Source organism: Tursiops truncatus, chromosome 14 (assembly GCF_011762595.2).
Source record: "Tursiops truncatus isolate mTurTru1 chromosome 14, mTurTru1.mat.Y, whole genome shotgun sequence".
In the NCBI taxonomy this organism is placed as follows: domain Eukaryota; kingdom Metazoa; phylum Chordata; class Mammalia; order Artiodactyla; family Delphinidae; genus Tursiops; species Tursiops truncatus.
In genome coordinates, this window is record NC_047047.1 from 84,060,805 (window position 1) to 84,080,936 (window position 20,132).

General features: G+C 42.4%; 1 protein-coding gene across 16 annotated transcripts in view; it reads right to left on the reverse strand.

Annotated features, from left to right (window-relative positions):
• RNF144A (ring finger protein 144A) overlaps nucleotides 1–20,132 on the reverse strand; it is a 123,352-nt gene that overhangs the window by 88,924 nt on the left and 14,296 nt on the right. For 12 of the 16 annotated variants that reach the window (XM_033838057.2, XM_073791620.1, XM_073791619.1 and 9 more), the window contains one exon: nucleotides 1,529–1,673. The exons of 2 other annotated variants lie outside the window; for them this stretch is intronic. Coding sequence is in view for 6 of the 14 variants with exons in the window: in XM_073791620.1 (XP_073647721.1) it covers nucleotides 1,529–1,673 (145 nt within the window). In the remaining 8 variants the exon portion in view is untranslated. Of the gene's footprint in view, nucleotides 1–1,528; nucleotides 1,715–20,132 lie in introns of all 16 variants that reach the window. 2 more of the 16 variants (XM_073791609.1, XM_073791612.1) reach the window with 1 other exon arrangement.

Here is a 20,132-nt window from a genome sequence, read left to right on the forward strand (position 1 = left end):
TTCCTTTGCTCCTCCTAAAGCCGGAATGTTCCAGGGCCCAATCCTGAGAACTCCTCTCTCACTAGGATCTCACTGACCTTATTCCTTTAAATCCCAACTGCAGGCCAGAGACCCCCGTTGTACCTCCAGCTCAGATCACCATCTTCAACTATCAGATGTGGATATACCTGTCCACTCAGCATCTCCATTTGGGGGGGTCTTATAATCTCAAACTCAACCTGTTCAAAACTGAACTTCTAACCTCTTTTGGCACCAAACCCTCCCCACCCTGCAGATTTCCCCATCTCAGGTGGCGACAACTCCCTCTAGTTGCACAACCTAAAATCTCTGCCATCATGATGGACTTTCCCTTCTTCTCAAACCCCACACCCATTCTGCCAGGACATCGTAAAGGCTCTTTCTTCAAAATATATCTAGAATGTGACCACGTTTCCCTACTTCCACGGCTACCAGTGGCGCAGGCCACCAAATTATCTCTTGTCTGACTTCCTACAATGGATTTCTCTAATGACCTCTAAGTGGTCTCCTGGTCTACCCCTCATCATTCAACACTGATACCAGAATGAGCCTATCAAAATGGATCCCGTCCCTCCTCTGCCTAAAACGCTGCACTGATTTCCCATCGTAAAGCCTAGAATTCCCCCCAATAGCCCGCGATGCTAACAGGTTTCTGTTACCTCCTGACCACTGTCTGACCCCTCCGCCCGACTCACTGCTTCTGCTGGCTCCCCTGCCTCTCGGTGTTCCCCCAACGTGCTGCGATGCACAGACTGGACTCTGGGCCTTCACACCCACCTTTTCTTCTAGCTCCAAGTCTCTTGTCCCAGTCGGTTAAATGGCTAATTCTCACACTTCCTTAAATCCACGTTCAAATGTTGACTTTTTTATGAGACCTCCCGGAGCACTCCATTTAAAACTCCACCCCTCTAAACTTGGTAGCTTTTTATTTTCTCCACAACACTTATGCCTGGGAATGAGACATGAAATTTACTTCTTCACATGGTGGTCAGTCTCTTGGTGCCTGTCCCCACCCTCCACTCACACGCCCCCCCCCCCCCCCCCGCAACCTGGAATCTCCATGAGAGAAGTTTGCGTCCGTTGTGCTCACCGTGGGTCCTGGGTTAGAACAGCACCTGGCGCAATACGGCTGCTCAATCCATATGTTCTGGACAACTTAATGAATCACTGAGACCCTAGGGACGTCACTTTGATCTTCTAAACCTGTTTCCTGGTCTACAAAACCGGACTAGCAATAGGAGCCTCATGAGCTTGTTAAAAGCAGAAAATGAGGACCCGTGTGGTAGCCTTTGTAACATATTAATTACTATAACCGCTTAACATAATATGTTGAAGACCATCCTCAAAACTCATTCAAGGGAAGCAAACTAGGCAATTGCTTATTTGGTGTGGTTTAAGAGGTACAGAAAAACCCATCCAGGTTGGGGTCTTTCCCAACAGTGGCCTGAGAGCCCACCAAGAAGACATAAATGAACGTTTTCAAGCTTTCATTTTCCAATGTCAAAGTTACCTTTGAAAAGTCCTGATGGGAGGAGAGGAACGGTCTTCTGGCCAAATCCTGGTGTCCTGATGTGCTCAGCTGGCCCTCTCTCTCATGGCAGGCTGCCCATCTGGAGTAGTGGGGGAAGATCTCTGGCACTGGGGTCCCTGCAGACCTGGGGGATGGGGAGTGTATCAGACTCAGCAGGGTGAACACCTGGGGAGCAGGAGAAGGGCACAGGAGCTTAGAGAGCAGGTTGGGGGGTGGCAGGGGGCAGCAAAGATCATTGTGCTGATTTAGAACCCAGCATCAGCCTTTCAAATCCCCAACCCAAGGGGGAAAGCTATTGATATAACTACTAGAAATCTAATCTGATCAACATTTGGAAGGTACCACCGGAGAAGAAACTAAGGTTTATGGTATAGGTAACCAAATTCCACAAAGAAGTTAACAGATAAATCTACCAACACAGACAATTCTCAGATAACAATGTGTCCCTGGGTCTCCATTTCTGTCCCCTCCTTTTCCAATCACAGCCATTCAGGTTTGCCCCAGTGGGACTCCTACAGGCAGAGGTTTAGGGCCATAGAAAAGTTTAAACATAAGGCAAGATTATGTTAACTGTAATCCCCAGGGCAACCACTAACAAAACAACTGAAAAATGTATAAAACATGAACAACAGAATTAAAATGGTATGCTAGAAACTAACACAAAAGAAGGCAAAATGGAGGAATAAAGGAACACAAAAGACATAAGATCCATAAGGAAAAAAAGCAAAGCGGCAGACATAAATTCTATCTTATGAGTAGTTACACTAAATGGTCTAAACGCTCCAATCAAAAGGCAGAAATTGGTACAATGGATAAACAACATATGCTGTTAGAAGAGCACCAAAACAGAATCAAAAAGAATAAAATATTTATGAATAAATTTAACAAGATATGCAAGATTTGTACATTGAAAACTACCAATATATCATTACAAGAAATGAAAAACTAAGTAAACAGAAAGGACATCCTGTGCTCATGGTTTGGAAGACAATATTGTTAAGACAGCACTACTCCCCAAATAGGTCTTCAGATTCAATGCAATCTCTATTAAATTCTCCGCTTTCTTTTTTGCAGAAATTGACAAGCAGTTCTTAAAATTCATACAGAAATCCAAGACATCTCACATAGCCAAAAGAACCTTGAAAAAGAAAAGCAAAGTTGGAGAATTCACACTTTGGGATGTCAAAAAAAAAACAACAAAAAAAATGCTATTGTAGAGAGTAAGGGAAGATGGCGGAAGAGTAAGACGCGGAGATCACCTTCCTCTCCACAGATACACCAGAAATACATCTACACGTGGAACAACTCCTGCAGAACACCTACTGAAGGCTGGCAGAAGACCTCAGACCTCCCAAAAGGCAAGAAACTCCCCACGTACCTGGGTAGGGCAAAAGGAAAAAAGAATAAACAGAGACAAAAGAATAGGGACGGCACCTGCACCAGTGGGAGGGAGCTGTGAAGGAGGAAAAGTTTCCACACACTAGGAAGCCCCTTCGCGGGCGGAGGCGGCGGGAGGCGGAGGGGGGAGCTTCGAAGCCGCGGAGGAGTGCACAGCAACGGGTGCGGAGGGCAAAGCGGGGAGATTCCCGCACAGAGGATCGGTGCCGACCGGCACTCACGAGCCCGAGAGGCTTGTCTGCTCACCCGCCGGGACGGGCGGGGCTGCGAGCTGAGGCTCTGAGGCTAGGGTTTCGGTTTCGGACGGAGCGCAGGGAGAGGACTGGGGTTGGCGGCTTGAACATAGCCTGAAGGGGTTAGTGCACCACAGCTAGCCGGGAGGGAGTCCGGGGAAAAGCCTGCACCTGCCGAAGAGGCAAGAGACTTTTTCTTCCCTCTTTGTTTCCTGGTGCGTGAGGAGAGGGGTTTAAGAACGCTGCTTAAAGGAACTCCAGAGACGGGCGCGAGCCGCGGCTAAAAGCGCGAACCCCAGAGACGGGCGAGAGCCGCGGCTGAAAGCGCGGACCCCAGAGACGGGCGCGAGCCGCGGCTGAAAGCGCGGACCCCAGAGACGGGCGCGAGCCGCGGCTGAAAGCGCGGACCCCAGAGACGGGCGCGAGCCGCGGCTGAAAGCGCGGACCCCAGAGACGGGCGCGAGCCGCGGCTGAGGGCGCGGACCCCAGAGACGGGCGCGAGCCGCGGCTGAGGGCGCTGACTCCAGAGACGGGCGCAAGCCGCGGCTGGAGGCGCGGACCCCAAGGCGGGCGGGAGACGTTGGGGCTGCTGCTGCCGCCACCAAGGGGCCTGTGTGCGAGCGCAGGTCGCTCTCCACTCCCCTCTTCCGCGGAGCCTGTGCAGCCCGCCACTGCCGGGTTCCCGGGATCCGGGGACGACTTCCCCGGGAGAGCGCACGGCGGGCCTCGGGCTGGTGGCCGGACTTTGCCGCCGCAGGCCCGCCCCGCATTCCGTGCCCCTCCCTCCCCGCCGCCGGCCTCCGTACGCCAGAACCCCCGAATCAGCGGCTCCTTTAACCCCGTCCTGTCTGAGCAAAAAACAGACGCCCTCCAGCGACCTACACGCAGAGGAAGGGCCAAATCCAAAGCTGAGCCCCTGTGAGCTGTGAGAACAAAGAAGAGAAAGGGAAATCTCTCCCAGCAGCCTCAGAAGCAGCGGATTAAAGCTCCACAATCAACTTGATGTACCCTGCATCTGTGGAATACATGAATAGACAGCCAATCATCCCAAATTAAGGAGGTGGACTTTGGGAGCAAGATCTATGATTTTTCTCCCTATTCCTCTTTTTGTGAATGTGTATGTGTATGCTTCTGTGTGAGATCTTGTCTGTATAGTCTTGCTTCCACCATTTGTCCTAGGTTCTATCCGTCCATGGTTTTTTCTTAAAATTTTTTTTCTTAATAATCAATTTTAATTTTAAGAACGTTATTATACTTTACCTTCGTCCTTTCTTTCTTTCTTTCTTTCCTTCCTTCCTTCCCTCCTTTAGACAACGAATCATCCCAAATTGAGGAGGTGGTCTCTGACAGCAAGATTTATGATTTTTCCCCCTTTACCTCTTTTTGTGAGGGTGTATGTGTACGCTTCTGTGTGAGACTTTGTCTGTACAGCTTTGCTTCCAACATTTGTCCTAAGGTTCTATCCGTCCCTTTTTTTTTTTTCTAATTAAGAATTTTTTTAATTCAATAACTTTATTATACTCTATTTTATTTTTACTGTATCTTCTTTCTGTTTTCCCTTCTTTCCCTCCTTCCTTCCTTCCTCCCTCCCTCCTTTCGTTCCTTCTTGCCTTCTTTCCTTCCTTGCTTCTTTCTTTCTTCCTTCCTTCCTTCCTTCCTTCCCTCCTTCCTTCCCTCCTTTAGACAACGAATCATCCCAAATTGAGGAGGTGGTCTCTGACAGCAAGATTTATGATTTTTCCCCCTTTACCTCTTTTTGTGAGGGTGTATGTGTACGCTTCTGTGTGAGACTTTGTCTGTACAGCTTTGCTTCCAACATTTGTCCTAAGGTTCTATCCGTCCCTTTTTTTTTTTTTTTTTTTTCTAATTAAGAATTTTTTTAATTCAATAACTTTATTATACTCTATTTTATTTTTACTGTATCTTCTTTCTGTTTTCCCTTCTTTCCCTCCTTCCTTCCTTCCTCCCTCCCTCCTTTCGTTCCTTCTTGCCTTCTTTCCTTCCTTGCTTCTTTCTTTCTTCCTTCCTTCCTTCCTTCCTTCCCTCCTTCCTTCCCTCCTTTAGACAACGAATCATCCCAAATTGAGGAGGTGGTCTCTGACAGCAAGATTTATGATTTTTCCCCCTTTACCTCTTTTTATGAGGGTGTATGTGTACGCTTCTGTGTAAGACTTTGTACAGCTTTGCTTCCAACATTTGTCCTAAGGTTCTATCCGTCCTTTTTTTTTTTTCTAATTAAGAATTTTTTAATTCAATAACTTTATTATACTTTATTTTATTTTTACTATATCTTTTTTCTTTTTGTTTTTCCTTCTTTCCCTCCTTCCTTTCTCCCTCCCTCCCTCCCTCCTTTCGTTCCTTCTTGCCTTTTTTCCTTCTTTGCTTCTTTCTTTCTTTCTTCCTTCCTTCCTTCCTTCCTTCCCTCCTTCCTTCCCTCCTTTCCTTCTTTCTTTCCTCATACGTCTACTAATTCCCTCTACTTTTTCTCCCTTTTATTCTGAGCCGTGTGGATGAAAGGCTCTTGGTGCTCCAGCCAGGAGGCAGGGCTCTGCCTCTGAGGTAGGAGAGCCAACTTCAAGACACTGGTTCACAAGAGACCTCCCAGCTCCAGATAATATCAAACGGCGAAAATCTCCCAGAGACCCCCATCTTAACACCAGCACCCAGCTTCACTCAACGACCAGCAAGCCACAGTGCTGGACAACCTGTGCCAAACAACTAGCAAAACAGGAACACAACCCCACCCATTAGCAGAGAGGCTGCCTAAAATCATAATAAGGCCACAGACACCCCAAAACACACCACCAGACGTGAACCTGCCCACTAGAGAGACAAGATCCAGCCTCTTCCACCACAACACAGGCACTAGTCCCCTCCACCAGGAAGCCTACACAACCCACTGAACCAACCTTAGCCACTGGAGACAGACATCAAAAACAGGAGGAACTACGAACCTGCAGCCTGCAAAAAGGAGACCCCAAACACAGTAAGATAAGCAAAATGAGAAAACAGAAAAACACACAGCAGATAAAGGAGCAAGATAAAAATGCACCAGACCTAACAAATGAAGAGGAAATAGGCAGTCTACCTGAAAAAGAATTCAGAATAATGATAGTAAGGTTGATCCGAAATCTTGGAGATAGAATGGACAATAGAATGGACAAAATGCAAGCATCAGTTAACAAGGACCTAGAAGAACTAAAGATGAAACAAGCAACGATGAACAACACAATAAATGAAATTAAAAATACTCTAGATGGGATCAATAGCAGAATAACTGAGGCAGAAGAACGGATAAGTGACCTGGAAGATAAAATAGTGGAAATAACTACTGCAGAGCAGAATAAAGAAAAAAGAATGAAAAGAACTGAGGACAGTCTCAGAGACCTCTGGGACAACATTAAACGCACCAACATTCGAATTATAGGGGTTCCAGAAGAAGAAGAGAAAAAGAAAGGGACTGAGAAAATATTTGAAGAGATTATAGTTGAAAACTTCCCTAATATGGGAAAGGAAATAGTTAACCAAGTCCAGGAAGCACAGAGAGTCCCATACAGGATAAATACAAGGAGAAATACGCCAAGACACATATTAATCAAACTGTCAAAAAATTAAATACAAAGAAAGCATATTAAAAGCAGCAAGGGAAAAACAACAAATAACACATAAGGGAATCCCCATAAGGTTAACAGCTGATCTTTCAGCAGAAACCCTACAAGCCAGAAGGGAGTGGCAGGACATACTGAAAGTGATGAAGGAGAAAAACCTGCAACCAAGACTACTCTACCCAGCAAGGATCTCATTCAGATTTGATGGAGAAATTAAAACCTTTACAGACAAGCAAAAGCTGAGAGAGTTCAGCACCACCAAACCAGCTTTACAACAAATGCTAAAGGATCTTCTCTAGGCAAGAAACACAAGAGAAGGAAAAGACCTATAATAACGAACCCAAAACAATATAGAAAATGGGAATAGGAACATACATATCGATAATTACCTTAAATGTAAATGGACTAAATGCTCCCACCAAAAGACACAGACTAGCTGAATGGATACAAAAACAAGACCCTTACATATGCTGTCTACAAGAGACCCACTTCAGACCTAGAGACACATACAGACTAAAAGTAAGGGGATGGAAAAAGATATTCCATGCAAATGGAAACCAAAAGAAAGCTGGAGTAGCAATTCTCATATCAGACAAAATAGACTTTAAAATAAGGACTATTAAAAGAGACAAAGAAGGACACTACATAATGATCAAGGGATCGATCCAAGAAGAAGATATAACAATTGTAAATATTTATGCACCCAACATAGGAGCACCTCAATACATAAGGCAAATACTAACAGCCATAAAAGGGGAAATTGACAGTAACACATTCATAGTAGGGGACTTAAACACCCCACTTTCACCCATGGACAGATCATCCAAAATGAAAATAAATAAGGAAACACAAGCTTTAAATGATACATTAAACAAGATGGACTTAATTGATATTTATAGGACACTCCATCCAAAAACAACAGAATACACATTTTTCTCAAGTGCTCACGGAACATTCTCCAGGATAGATCATATCTTGGGTCACAAATCAAGCCTTGGCAAATTTAAGAAAATTGAAATTGTATCAAGTATCTTTTCTGACCACAACGCCATGAGACTAGATATCAATTACAGGAAAAGATCTGTAAAAAATACAAACACATGGAGGCTAAACAATACACTACTTAATAATGAAGTGATCACTGAAGAAATCAAAGAGGAAATCAAAAAATACCTAGAAACAAATGACAATGGAGACACAACGACCCAAAACCTGTGGGATGCAGCAAAAGCAGTTCTAAGGGGGAAGTTTATAGCAATACAAGCCCACCTTAAGAAGCAGGAAACATCTAGAATAAACAACCTAACCTTGCACCTCAAGCAATTAGAGAAAGAAGAACAAAAAAACCCCAAAGCTAGCAGAAGGAAAGAAATCATAAAAATCAGATCAGAAATAAATGAAAAAGAAATGAAGGAAACAATAGCAAAGATCAATGAAACTAAAAGCTGGTTCTTTGAGAAGATAAACAAAATAGATAAACCACTAGCCAGACTTATCAAGAAAAAAAGGGAGAAGACTCAAATCAATAGAATTAGAAATGAAAAAGGAGAGGTAACAACTGACACTGCAGAAATAAAAGAGATCATGAGAGATTACTACAAGCAACTCTATGCCAATAAAATGGACAATCTGGAAGAAATGGACAAATTCTTAGAAATGCACAACCTGCCAAGACTGAATCAGGAAGAAATAGAAAATATGAACAGACCAATCACAAGCACTGAAATTGAAACTGTGATTAAAAATCTTCCAACAAAGAAAAGCCCAGGACCAGATGGCTTCACAGGCGAATTCTATCAAACATTTAGAGAAGAGCTAACACCTATCCTTCTCAAACTCTTCCAAAATATAGCAGAGGGAGGAACACTCCCAAACTCATTCTACGAGGCCACCATCACCTTGATACCAAAACCAGGCAAGGATGTCACAAAGAAAGAAAACTACAGACCAATATCACTGATGAACATAGATGCAAAAATCCTCAACAAAATACTAGCAAACAGAATCCAACAGCACATTAAAAGGATCATACACCATGATCAAGTGGGGTTTGTTCCAGGAATGCAAGGATTCTTCAATATACGCAAATCTATCAATGTGATAAACCATATTAACAAACTGAAGGAGAAAAACCATATGATCATCTCAATAGATGCAGAGAAAGCTTTTGACAAAATTCAACACCCATTTATGATAAAAACCCTGCAGAAAGTAGGCATAGAGGGAACTTTCCTCAACATAATAAAGGCCATATACGACAAGCCCACAGCAAACATCATCCTCAATGGTGAAAAACTGAAAGCATTTCCACTAAGATCAGGAACAAGACAAGGGTGCCCACTCTCACCACTCTTATTCAACATAGTTTTGGAAGTTTTAGCCACAGCAATCAGAGAAGAGAAGGAAATAAAAGGAATCCAAATCGGAAAAGAAGAAGTAAAGCTGTCACTGTTTGCAGATGACATGATCCTATACATAGAGAATCCTAAAGATGCTACCAGAAAACTACTAGAGCTAATCAATGAATTTGGTAAAGTAGCAGGATACAAAATTAATGCACAGAAATCTCTGGCATTCCTATATACTAATGATGAAAAATCTGAAAGTGAAATCAAGAAAACACTCCCATTTACCATTGCAACAAAAAGAATAAAATATCTAGGAATAAACCTACCTAAGGAGACAAAAGACCTGTATGCAGAAAACTATAAGACACTGATGAAAGAAATTAAAGATGATACAAATAGATGGAGACATATACCATGTTCTTGGATTGGAAGAATCAACATTGTGAAAATGACTCTACTACCCAAAGCAATCTATAGATTCAATGCAATCCCTATCAAACTACCATTGGCATTTTTCACAGAACTAGAACAAAAAATTTCGCAATTTGTATGGAAACACAAAAGACCCCGAATAGCCAAAGCAATCTTGAGAACAAAAAAAGGAACTGGAGGAATCAGGCTCCCTGACTTCAGACTATACTACAAAGCTACAGTTATCAAGACGGTATGGTACTGGCACAAAAACAGAAAGATAGATCAATGGAACAGGATAGAAAGCCCAGAGATAAACCCATGCACATATGGACACCTTATCTTTGATAAAGGTGGCAGGAATGTACAGTGGAAAAAGGACAGCCTCTTCAATAAATGGTGCTGGGAAAACTGGACAGGTACATGTAAAAGAATGAAATTAGAACACTCCCTAACACCATACACAAAAATAAGCTCAAAATGGATTAAAGACCTAAATATAAGGCCAGAAACTATCAAACTATTAGAGGAAAACATAGGCAGAACACTCTATGACATAAATCACAGCAAGATTCTTTCTAACCCACCCCCTAGAGTAATGGAAATAAAAACAAAAATAAACAAATGGGACCTAATGAAACTTCAAAGCTTTTGCACAGCAAAGGAAACCATAAACAAGACCAAAAGACAAACCTCAGAATGGGAGAAAATTTTTGCAAATGAAGCAACTGACAAAGGATTAATCTCCAAAATTTACAAGCAGCTCATGCAGCTCAACAACAAAATAACAAACAACCCAATCCAAAAATGGGCAGAAGACCTAAATAGACATTTCTCCAAAGAAGATATACAGACTGCCAACAAACACATGAAAGAATGCTCAACATCATTAATCATTAGAGAAATGCAAATCAAAACTACAATGAGATATCATCTCACACCAGTCAGAATGGCCATCATCAATAAATCTAGAAACAATAAATGCTGGAGAGGGTGTGGAGAAAAGGGAACCCTCTTGCACTGCTGGTGGGAATGTGAATTGGTTCAGCCACTATGGAGAACAGTATGGAGGTTCCTTAAAAAACTACAAATAGAACTACCATATGACCCAGCAATCCCACTACTGGGCATATACCCTGAGAAAACCGAAATTCAAAAAGAGTCATGTACCAAAATGTTCATCGCAGCTCTATTTACAATAGCCCGGAGATGGAAACAACCTAAGTGCCCATCATCGGATGAATGGATAAAGAAGATGTGGCACATATATACAATGGAATATTACTCAGCCATAAAAAGAAACGAAATTGAGCTATTTGTAATGAGGTGGATAGACCTAGAGTCTGTCATACACAGTGAAGTAAGTCAGAAAGAAAAAGACAAATACAGTATGCTAACACATATATATGGAATTTAAGAAAAAAAAAAAAAATGTCATGAAGAACCTAGGGGTAAGGCAGGAATAGAGACGCAGACCTCCTAGAGAACGGACTTGAGGTTATGGGGAGGGGGAAGGGTGAGCTGTGACGGGGCGAGAGAGAGTCATGGACATATACACACTAACAAACGTAGTAAGGTAGATAGCTAGTGGGAAGCAGCCGCATGGCACAGGGATATTGGCTCGGTGCTCTGTGACAGCCTGGAGGGGTGGGATAGGGAGGGTGGGAGGGAGGGAGACGCAAGAGGGAAGAGATATGGGAACATATGTATATGTATAACTGATTCACTTTGTTATAAAGCAGAAACTAACACACCATTGTAAAGTAATTATACCCCAATAAAGATGTTAAAAAAAAAAAAAAAAAAAAAATGCTATTGTAATCAAGAGAGTATGATACTGGCATAAGGAAAGACATAGAGCGCAATGGCTTAGAATTGACAGTCCAGAAATAAACCCATACATTTACGGTTAATTGATTTTCGCCAAGACTGCCATGACAACCCAGAGGGTAAATGATAGGCTTTTCAGCAAATGATACTGACACTCAGAAAATGAATCTCTACACAGACCTTACACCTTTCACAAAAATTAACTCAGAATGGATTGTACACCTAAATGGAAGAGCAGAAATTATAAAACTCTTAGAAGAAAGCATAGGAGTAAGTCCTTGTGACCTGAGATTACGTACTAGTTTCTTAGATATGTCACCAAAAGCACAAACAGCAAAAGAAAAGTTAGATAAACTGAGACTCCATCAAAATTGCAAAGTTTTGTGTGTTATAGAACACCATCAATAAAGTTACATCAACCCACAGAAAGGGAGAAAACATATACAAGTCATGTACCTGATAAGGACTTTGTATCTGGATTATATAAAGAACACATTCAAATCAACAATAAAAAGACAAATAACCAAATTAAAAAATGGGCAAAAGATCGGAATAGACATTTCTCCAAAAAAGATATCCAAATGCCCAATAAGCACATTTAAAAATGTTCAACATGGTTATTCAATTATGGAAATGCGAATCAAAACCATAATGAGATACCACGTCACACCCACTAGGATGACTAGAATCAGACAGAAGATAACAAGCATGGGTGTGGGTGTGGAGAATTCTGAACACTTACACATTGCTACTGGAAACTGAAGTGGGGCAGCTGCTTTGGGAAATAGTTTGGCAGCTCCTCATAGGGTTAAACACAGAGTCACATATGGCCCAGCAATCCCACATCTAGGTATGCACCCAAGAGGATGGAAAACAAATGTCCACAAACAACCTGTACATGGATGTCCATAGCAGCAGTATTCAAAATAGCCACAAAGTGGAAACAGCCCCAATGTCCATCAACTGGTGAATGTGAAAACAAGATGTGGTACGTCCACAGAACGGATTTGAAATGCTACAATAAGGATGAACTATGAATATATCATGCTAAGTAAAAAAAAAAAAAGAGTCAGACCAAAAAGGCTACAAACTGCAAGAAAGCATGTATATGGAATATCCACAACAGGTAAATCCAGAGGGACAGAAAGTAGATTCATGGTTTCCAGGGGTTTGAGCCAAGCAGAGTAAGGAGTGACGGCTATTGGATCAGGGATTTGGGAGGGAACTGAAAATGTTCTAGAGTTAGATGATGCTGATGCTTGTACAACTCTGTGAATATGCTGAAAATCCCTGAATTTTATACTTCAAAATGATGAATTTTATACTATATGAGTTACATCTCAATGAAACTATTATTGAAAAAGAAATATATCAACTGGAAAAAATGTAAAGGCATACTAACTCCAGAATTTCCCAAGTTTCTCTCTCCTCAAGTACAGCATCTGCTCATCAGAAATGCAACACCAGCATCTGAACTTGGCTTATTTTTAGGCATCTATGGTCAGGAAGCAAAGAACAAAATCAATTCTGTCTTTCTAGTCACTTCAAAGTAGGGCATCCGAGAGCAGCAGATGTTTCCATCGGAGTAGACGTGAGATACATCCCAATGGACAAATCCACATCTCCTCTGGAGCTAGCGCTTCCTCCCTGTGCTTTTACTAAAATGACAAGCTTTGCCCACGTGTGGCCTGAGCAAGTGAGTTTTCCTGCAATGCTCCTGACCAGCTCCCAAAGCCTACAGCCTTCAATGTGGAGGCTGAAACCTCTGAGCTACCCCCGCCCGTCACCTGGTCCCTGCACAGAGCAACCCTGTCCACCTGCAGGAAGCTCCTCCTCTGCCCTGAAGCATCAAGGTACCAACTTCAGAAAATATGACCCTGTGTTTGCACATCTTTTCTCTGCCTGTACTTGGCAATCAGTAAGAATCCTTCAAACAAAAGATAATACAAAAGTCTGCTTTACTACATGTTTCTGCCATTTTTCCCAGGTACGAAGAGCCAGTAAATAGAACTATAATCTTCAGCAAGAAAGAAAAGCTCTCGGTGAGCTGCTGCAGTGACAACAGAAGACTTTTAGCTACATTAGAAAAAGGTTCATGAAAAGAGGCTGCACGCAGAGCTCTCTGCCCGGAGGCTGTGCTGTGAGCCTGTGTGTTTTCAGGCTGCCAGCAGGTCGGAAAACCCCTGCCCACCTTCCAGAGCCCCACTCTGGGGGCTGCCTTACGCTGGCATCGCCTGGGCTCCACAAACAAGCAGGGGTTAAAGTATTAAAGTGCTGCAGTGTTTCCCACGGTGGTTCTTCAATCACACGTTTTGTGGAAGTGGTGGCCACCTCCAGCCTTGGCTCAATCCTCCAGGTATGAAACAGTGCCCTTCACAGAGCTCTGCTTACAGAGCTGCACAGATTGTGATCGGTCAGTCCCCATCCTAGGTCCCCACAAGCCCTGCTATTTTTAGTGCTGGTGTTGCAGAGAACTGGGAATATATGTACTGGGTTTTAGCAGAAACACCTATAGTAAACATTTATCAGTTATTAACCTTTTTTTTTGCACTCCCACCATCTGGGTGGGAATGATACAGAAACGGATCTGCCATGATCCTGCTCTCAAGGAGATCAGAATTGATAGGAACTTTTATGCCCACACATTACTCTCCTGGGTGATCAAACATAAAAAACATTACTTTTTGTCACTGGAAGAAATATGACACACCACAGCCTAGGACCAGGCTTCTTGTTTCCTAAGTCTGTGCTCCTCTGGAATCTCAATTTCATTCCAATATAAATTTAATAAATTCACCCTTTTATAGGAACAGGGATGTTACATCAAATAACAAAGGTCTCAACTGTTTGGAATAACCTGAGAAAGCCAACCTGGTACAAAAATACGCATTAAAGAAATTATTTCACCAACTATATGTACATCAATATATAAATGGGTCCTATTAGTGAGTTATATATAAGATTATTCCTTGCTAAATTAATTCACCAAACAAAGAACAGCTGGAATCACTAAAATAACCAGGCTTATTAGAAAAAAACTGGGGGAATTCCCTGGTGGTCCAGTGATTAAGACTCCGAGCTTCCACTGCAGGGGACACAGGTTCGATCACTATTTGGGGAACAAAGATCCTTCATGCTGTGCCTCATGGCACGGCCAAAAAAAACAAAAACAAAAGAAAAAACTGGGGTTAGTGATAACCACTCAAAACCTTCAGAATTTCGTAATACATATACGCACACCCACATATATATATATACACATACTGCAGGATTGCTTGGCCCTGCTGAGGGAGCACTGTGGTCAGATCTAGGGTGGCAGGGGGCCAGGCGGAGCACTCCCTCACCTCCACACAGCAGCTCAGGTGCAGGCACACAGTAGCAGGAAAATGGACTTAGCCAAAAATGGGTTTTGCCAGGTGATTACTAAAGTGGGAGAAAGGGCCACATTTCAGAAAGAAGAGGATTGAAGACATAAGGGTGGCAGTGAACGCTGAAAAGAAAGTAGGGCTGACGATCCTGTGGGGATGAGGCATTTCTGAAGACCAGGAGCAAAAGGATTAGCTGCACTGAGGAACGATAGTGATCAGAGTGGGTGCTGGATGTCAGGTGTCGGAATAACCAGGTATCACTTTGGGAACGGGCAGATGACAGAATGCTTCACAGCACTCTTTGCAAGATAAAAACTGGAAAGTGACTTAAATGTCCATCAAAAGGGACAAGCTGAATAAATAAGATGGTGTCTTTCATATAAGTGAAGAAAGGAGCTGGACCTGCAGGCATTGGTATGAAGAGATGTCTAAGACATAACAGCAAATACAAAGGCATAATACATAACAATGTGTATAATAGTCCCATTCACAAACATAAGTTTTAGTTATCCACTCACACACACACAAAATTTTTCTAGAAGAATGTAGAAAAAAACAGTTAGTGATCACTTTATACTAAAGAGAATTTTATTCCTCATTTTATTCCTAATTAAACGTTTTTGTTTCACTTTCTACACTTATAACTCTAAGCTTTTAGAACTAAAGATTTTCATGTAGTCTATTGCCCAGGAGATGCTAACATTGAGAGAAAGGAGTTATTTTTCTTTGGCCTCACCCAGGATCTCGTACTGCAAGCTGAATTAAAATCCCACAGAAAGCCCCATTGCTTTGCATTCCAGGGCTCCCTGAAGCAAATCCTTAGAGCAGGACTGGCTCTGCCATGGGCACAGGGATTAGAGTTAGTGGAGGCTCTTCCTTCTTCCTGTCTGTCTCTACACTGGACGGACATTGAGACTCCACTGGTTATCAGCACAGACTCCAGCTCACAGAGTGAGGTCCTCCCACTTACTTACGATTCCGTACACACGAGTACTCAAGAGAGATCCAAAGGCAGCCCCTCTACCTCTTCCCAATCTTTCAATTTCCAAATCAAGAACTGTCTTTTAGTTGCTGCTGGGCTTGAAAGTTCTTAATTCAAAAATCCGTGTAGTTCTACTCGGTTCAGCTTCTGTGGCCTCAGCAAGTGGAGGTTTTCGTATGTGCAATTTGTTTGACTCTGAGATGAATAGAGGTCTTGTCCGGCGTGTATAAAGCCATCTCTGTCTACGGGTATTGTATACTAATAGCATCACACACTGGGAGACAGAGGGCCCCACAGCCATCCCTTTGGAGTCGTCCTGCAGTTAGTTATTTCACATTTGTCTTCTCTGGAGGAAAATAAAACACGGTCTTCAGCAATGGAGATATTTGTCAAATTACAGCTATGGAACAGATTCATTGGCTCCTTAACTATCAATTAATTAAATGATTTTCAATTATCTTGTTGTGATAAAAGGCATTTGGCTAATACCATCACCCTTCCTGATTCTAAGAAATGACTCATAAAAATGAAGCTAATTCTTAGGTTTAAACCTGCTCACAAAGAGCAGATTGATTTACCCAACTGGATACTGAATTAGGCACAGATTAAGCAGCTTGTTATAGTAGAGGCATTACCACAGGAAAGAATGGTTTATTTAGAATGGTGAGATAAAACACACACCAACTTTAAGAACTTAGAAAATAACTCCTTTGACTATGTAGCTCGGAAAAAGAGAAAGGTGGATCTTTATGTGCTGATAAAGAAAAATCCAAAATAAGTAGAAAAAAAGCAATATGCAGCATTTCCCACTTAAAAAGGGAGGTGAGAGGGACTGGTGTGGAAGTATATAAGAAACTGATAGCAGGTGCATCTGGTTCAGAAGATTAAAAGCCTGGGGCAGAAGGAAGAATTGCTTTGTACTGTAAAAGTTTTTATACTGTTAGACTTTTGAATTTTTAATGTGCTACATATGATTTTTATTGAGGTCAAATTCACATAGAATTAACCATTTTAAAGTTAACAGTTCAGTGCATTCAGTGCACTCACAATGTTGTACAAGCAGAACCTCAATCAAGTTCCAAGATAAGTCGCATCACCCCAAAATAGAGCCCATTACCTACTAAGCAGTTTGTCTCCACTCTCAGTCCAACCAGTCCCTGGCAACCAGAAATTGGCTTTCTGTCTCTATGGTTTTACCTATTCTGGGAACTTCATACAAAAGGAATAATACAATATGTGACCCTTTGTGTCTGGGTTCTTTTGCACTTCATTTTTAAAAACTAAAATTTAAATACAATATTTCCTGGAAAAATTCCATTCAAGTCATTCATTACGTTTTTCAAAAATATTTAAATGCCTAATATATGTAAATCCCTTATATCATGTCCCATAAATGACAGAACAATGAAATTAGCCATGAAAAGATTATTCAGCTAATTATGCTCCACTTCAAAGGGCAAAAAGTTATCAGCCTACTGAAGAAAAGTTTGAACACCTACCCTACGCAGAATCTCCTGCAAAGTATCATGAGTAATTTAGAAGGAAGAGAAGGTTAGATTCAAAGCTGGAAGGGAACAGAGGTTTCATTCACTTATAGGTTAAAAAGTCAAGGCCCAGACCCACAAAGTTCCCCAGCGTCACACCGCAGTTCTGAGTGCCCTGGTTTCCATTGATATCCTCTCCAGTCTCACAGCCAACGCCTTCACAAGGTTTGTTATTGAACAAAGGAGAGTAAGGCAGAATAGCACATGTGGGCAGAAAACTGTGAGGGTGGAGACCTGAGGTTTCAGCTCTGACACATAAAGAGCTGTCACTCCCATTCTCACACGAAAGGCCTGGACAAACCCACAATCAGAAACTTTCTGGACCCATCAGAAAACTGAGGGCGCAGGGCAAACCAATCCCCTGAAATCTGGAGAGGTCACAAAGTCACAGCCAAGATCTGCTCACTAGAAGGAGAATCCTCTAGGCCATAACAGATAGGATCACCTACATGGTAATTTTCATGAATTGCTAGAAGTTGGGTATGAACTAGACTGAGCGAGAAAGAAACTACTAGGGGCCACAGTCTTGAGGAGGCCCCCATGCTTTGGTGGGTTTGACCTCTAGGAATCCCACCAGGTTCTCACAGTGAAGAACCAAGAAAATTCACTCCTGGTTCTAGCTTGGAGAGGGGAAGAGTAACCAATTGAAATATGCCCAGATGGTCTACATAACACAGGCCCATTCTGCAGCCCTCACCGAACCTGAAGAACAGCAATGACTCCACTCCAGTCCTGTCTCACCCTGTCTCACCCAAGGAGGAGCAAAATAGCTAAGAAACTCTTGTGAAGAACACAGCCCAGGTACACTGTCCTGCTGAAAGACTGAGGCTTAATGTTGAGAGTATAGAATGCTCCCCTGCCTCGCAACTTACAGCCCCATTAACAGGGCACCAGTATGGTAACAGTGAATTACAGGTGAGAGGGCTGCAGGAAACAGACACCCTCTAATGATGAGTTCTTAGGAAAGTTCTTAGGAAACCACAAAGACGTCAGGGAAGACAAAAAAGTTCATGAGAGGAATTTGAAGCCTCTGGCACCTACAGCTACAGCACACATTAAACACAGCTCAGCTCCTACCAACATTCACATAAAACCTCACCCTAAAGGCTTTCTACCTTAGTTCCTACTAACAAATACATCATGCTCAGCTATCAACAAAAAACCCACAAAGCATACCATATGCAAGAGAAATTGCAATCTGAAGAGACAGAGCAAGCATCAAGCCCAGACCCAGACATGACACAGGTACTGGAATTATCACACAGGGGATTAAAACAGCTATGGTTAATGCAATAAGGGTTCTTTTGGGGCAGCGCAGACAAAACACAAAGCCAATGGGTTATGTGGACTGAAAAAAAATGCACAACCTAAAAGCTGAGAATTATGTTTTATTTGGAGGATTTTCTGAGGACTTAAGCCTGGGAGACAGCCTCTCAAATCACTCTGAGGGACTGCTCTGAAGAGGTAAGGGAGGAAGCAGGATTCATAGGAGTTTTGCAACAAAAACCCAGTCTTCAGAACATTAAAAGATTACAGTTAATTAAAGAAAAAACAGACATCTCAAGTTAATGAATTTAGCACTTTTCTATGTATGGGAAGATATAAGAGTCTGGACTCATCCCGAAACCATTCCTTTGTTGTGCACCTCAGCTATCTAGGGCCAGTGTCCTACCTTTCTCCACCCTAAATCCCCTCAGGGTACACAGTTGGTGGTGGCTGCAGTGGCTGATGGCTTGATGGCCACAACATCTTTTGTCTACTGATGTGGCAGGTGACGTTTTTCACCCACAGTTATGTAAACATAAAGATGGATTTTTTTTTAAGAATCAAAGGAAACGCTAGAAAACAAAACATTGTAAAGAATGAAGAATGCCTTAGTCGGGCTCATCAACAGAGTAAGCACAGTGAAAAGTCAGTGAGCTTGAGGACAGGTAAAAGAAAGTTCCCAAACTAAAATGCAAACCAAAAAGAAAGAGAGAGAGAGAGAGAAAGAAAGAAAGAAAGGGAGGGAGCGAGGAAGGAAGGAAGGAAGGAAGAGAACATCCAAGAACTGTAGGAAACTTTCAAATTTCAACAGGAGGAAAGTTCCCAAACTAAAATGCAAACAGAAATAAATAAATAAATAGATAGATAAATAAATAAATAAAAGAACATTCAAGAACTGTAGGAAAATTTCAATATACATACGGACATAGGCATATGTCAGAATATGACATATACGTAATTAGAACACCAGAAAAAGAAAAAAGAGGAAAATATTTGAAGCAAGCATGGCCGAGAATTTCCCAAAATCAATTACAGACACCAAACCACAGATTCAGAAAGCTCAGAGAACATCAAATAGGAGAAATACCAAAATATGTACTCCTAGGCATACCATACTCAGCTGCACAAATCAAATACCAAATGAAAATCTTGAAAGAAGCCAGAAATGAAGGAGAAAAAACACTGTACCTATAGAGGAGCAGGAATAAGAAAGTAGATCTGACGTCTCTACAGAAACCGTACAAGCAAGTAAGTGCAGTGAACTATTTAAAATGTTGAAAGAAAGCCACTACCAAACTAAAATTCTATTTCCAGGAAAACTATCCCTCAAAAGTGAAGGAAAGGGCTTCCCTGGTGGCGCAGTGGTTGGGGGTCCGCCTGCCGATGCACGGGATGCAGGTTCGTGCCCCAGTCCGGGAGGATCCCACGTGCCGCGGAGCGGCTGGGCCCGTGAGCCGTGGCCGCTGAGCCTGCGCGTCCAGACCCTGTGCTCCACGATGGGAGAGGCCACGGCAGTAAGAGGTCCACGTACCACCAAAAAAAAAAAAAAAAAAAAGTGAGGGAAAAATAAATACTTCTTCAGACAAGCAAAAATT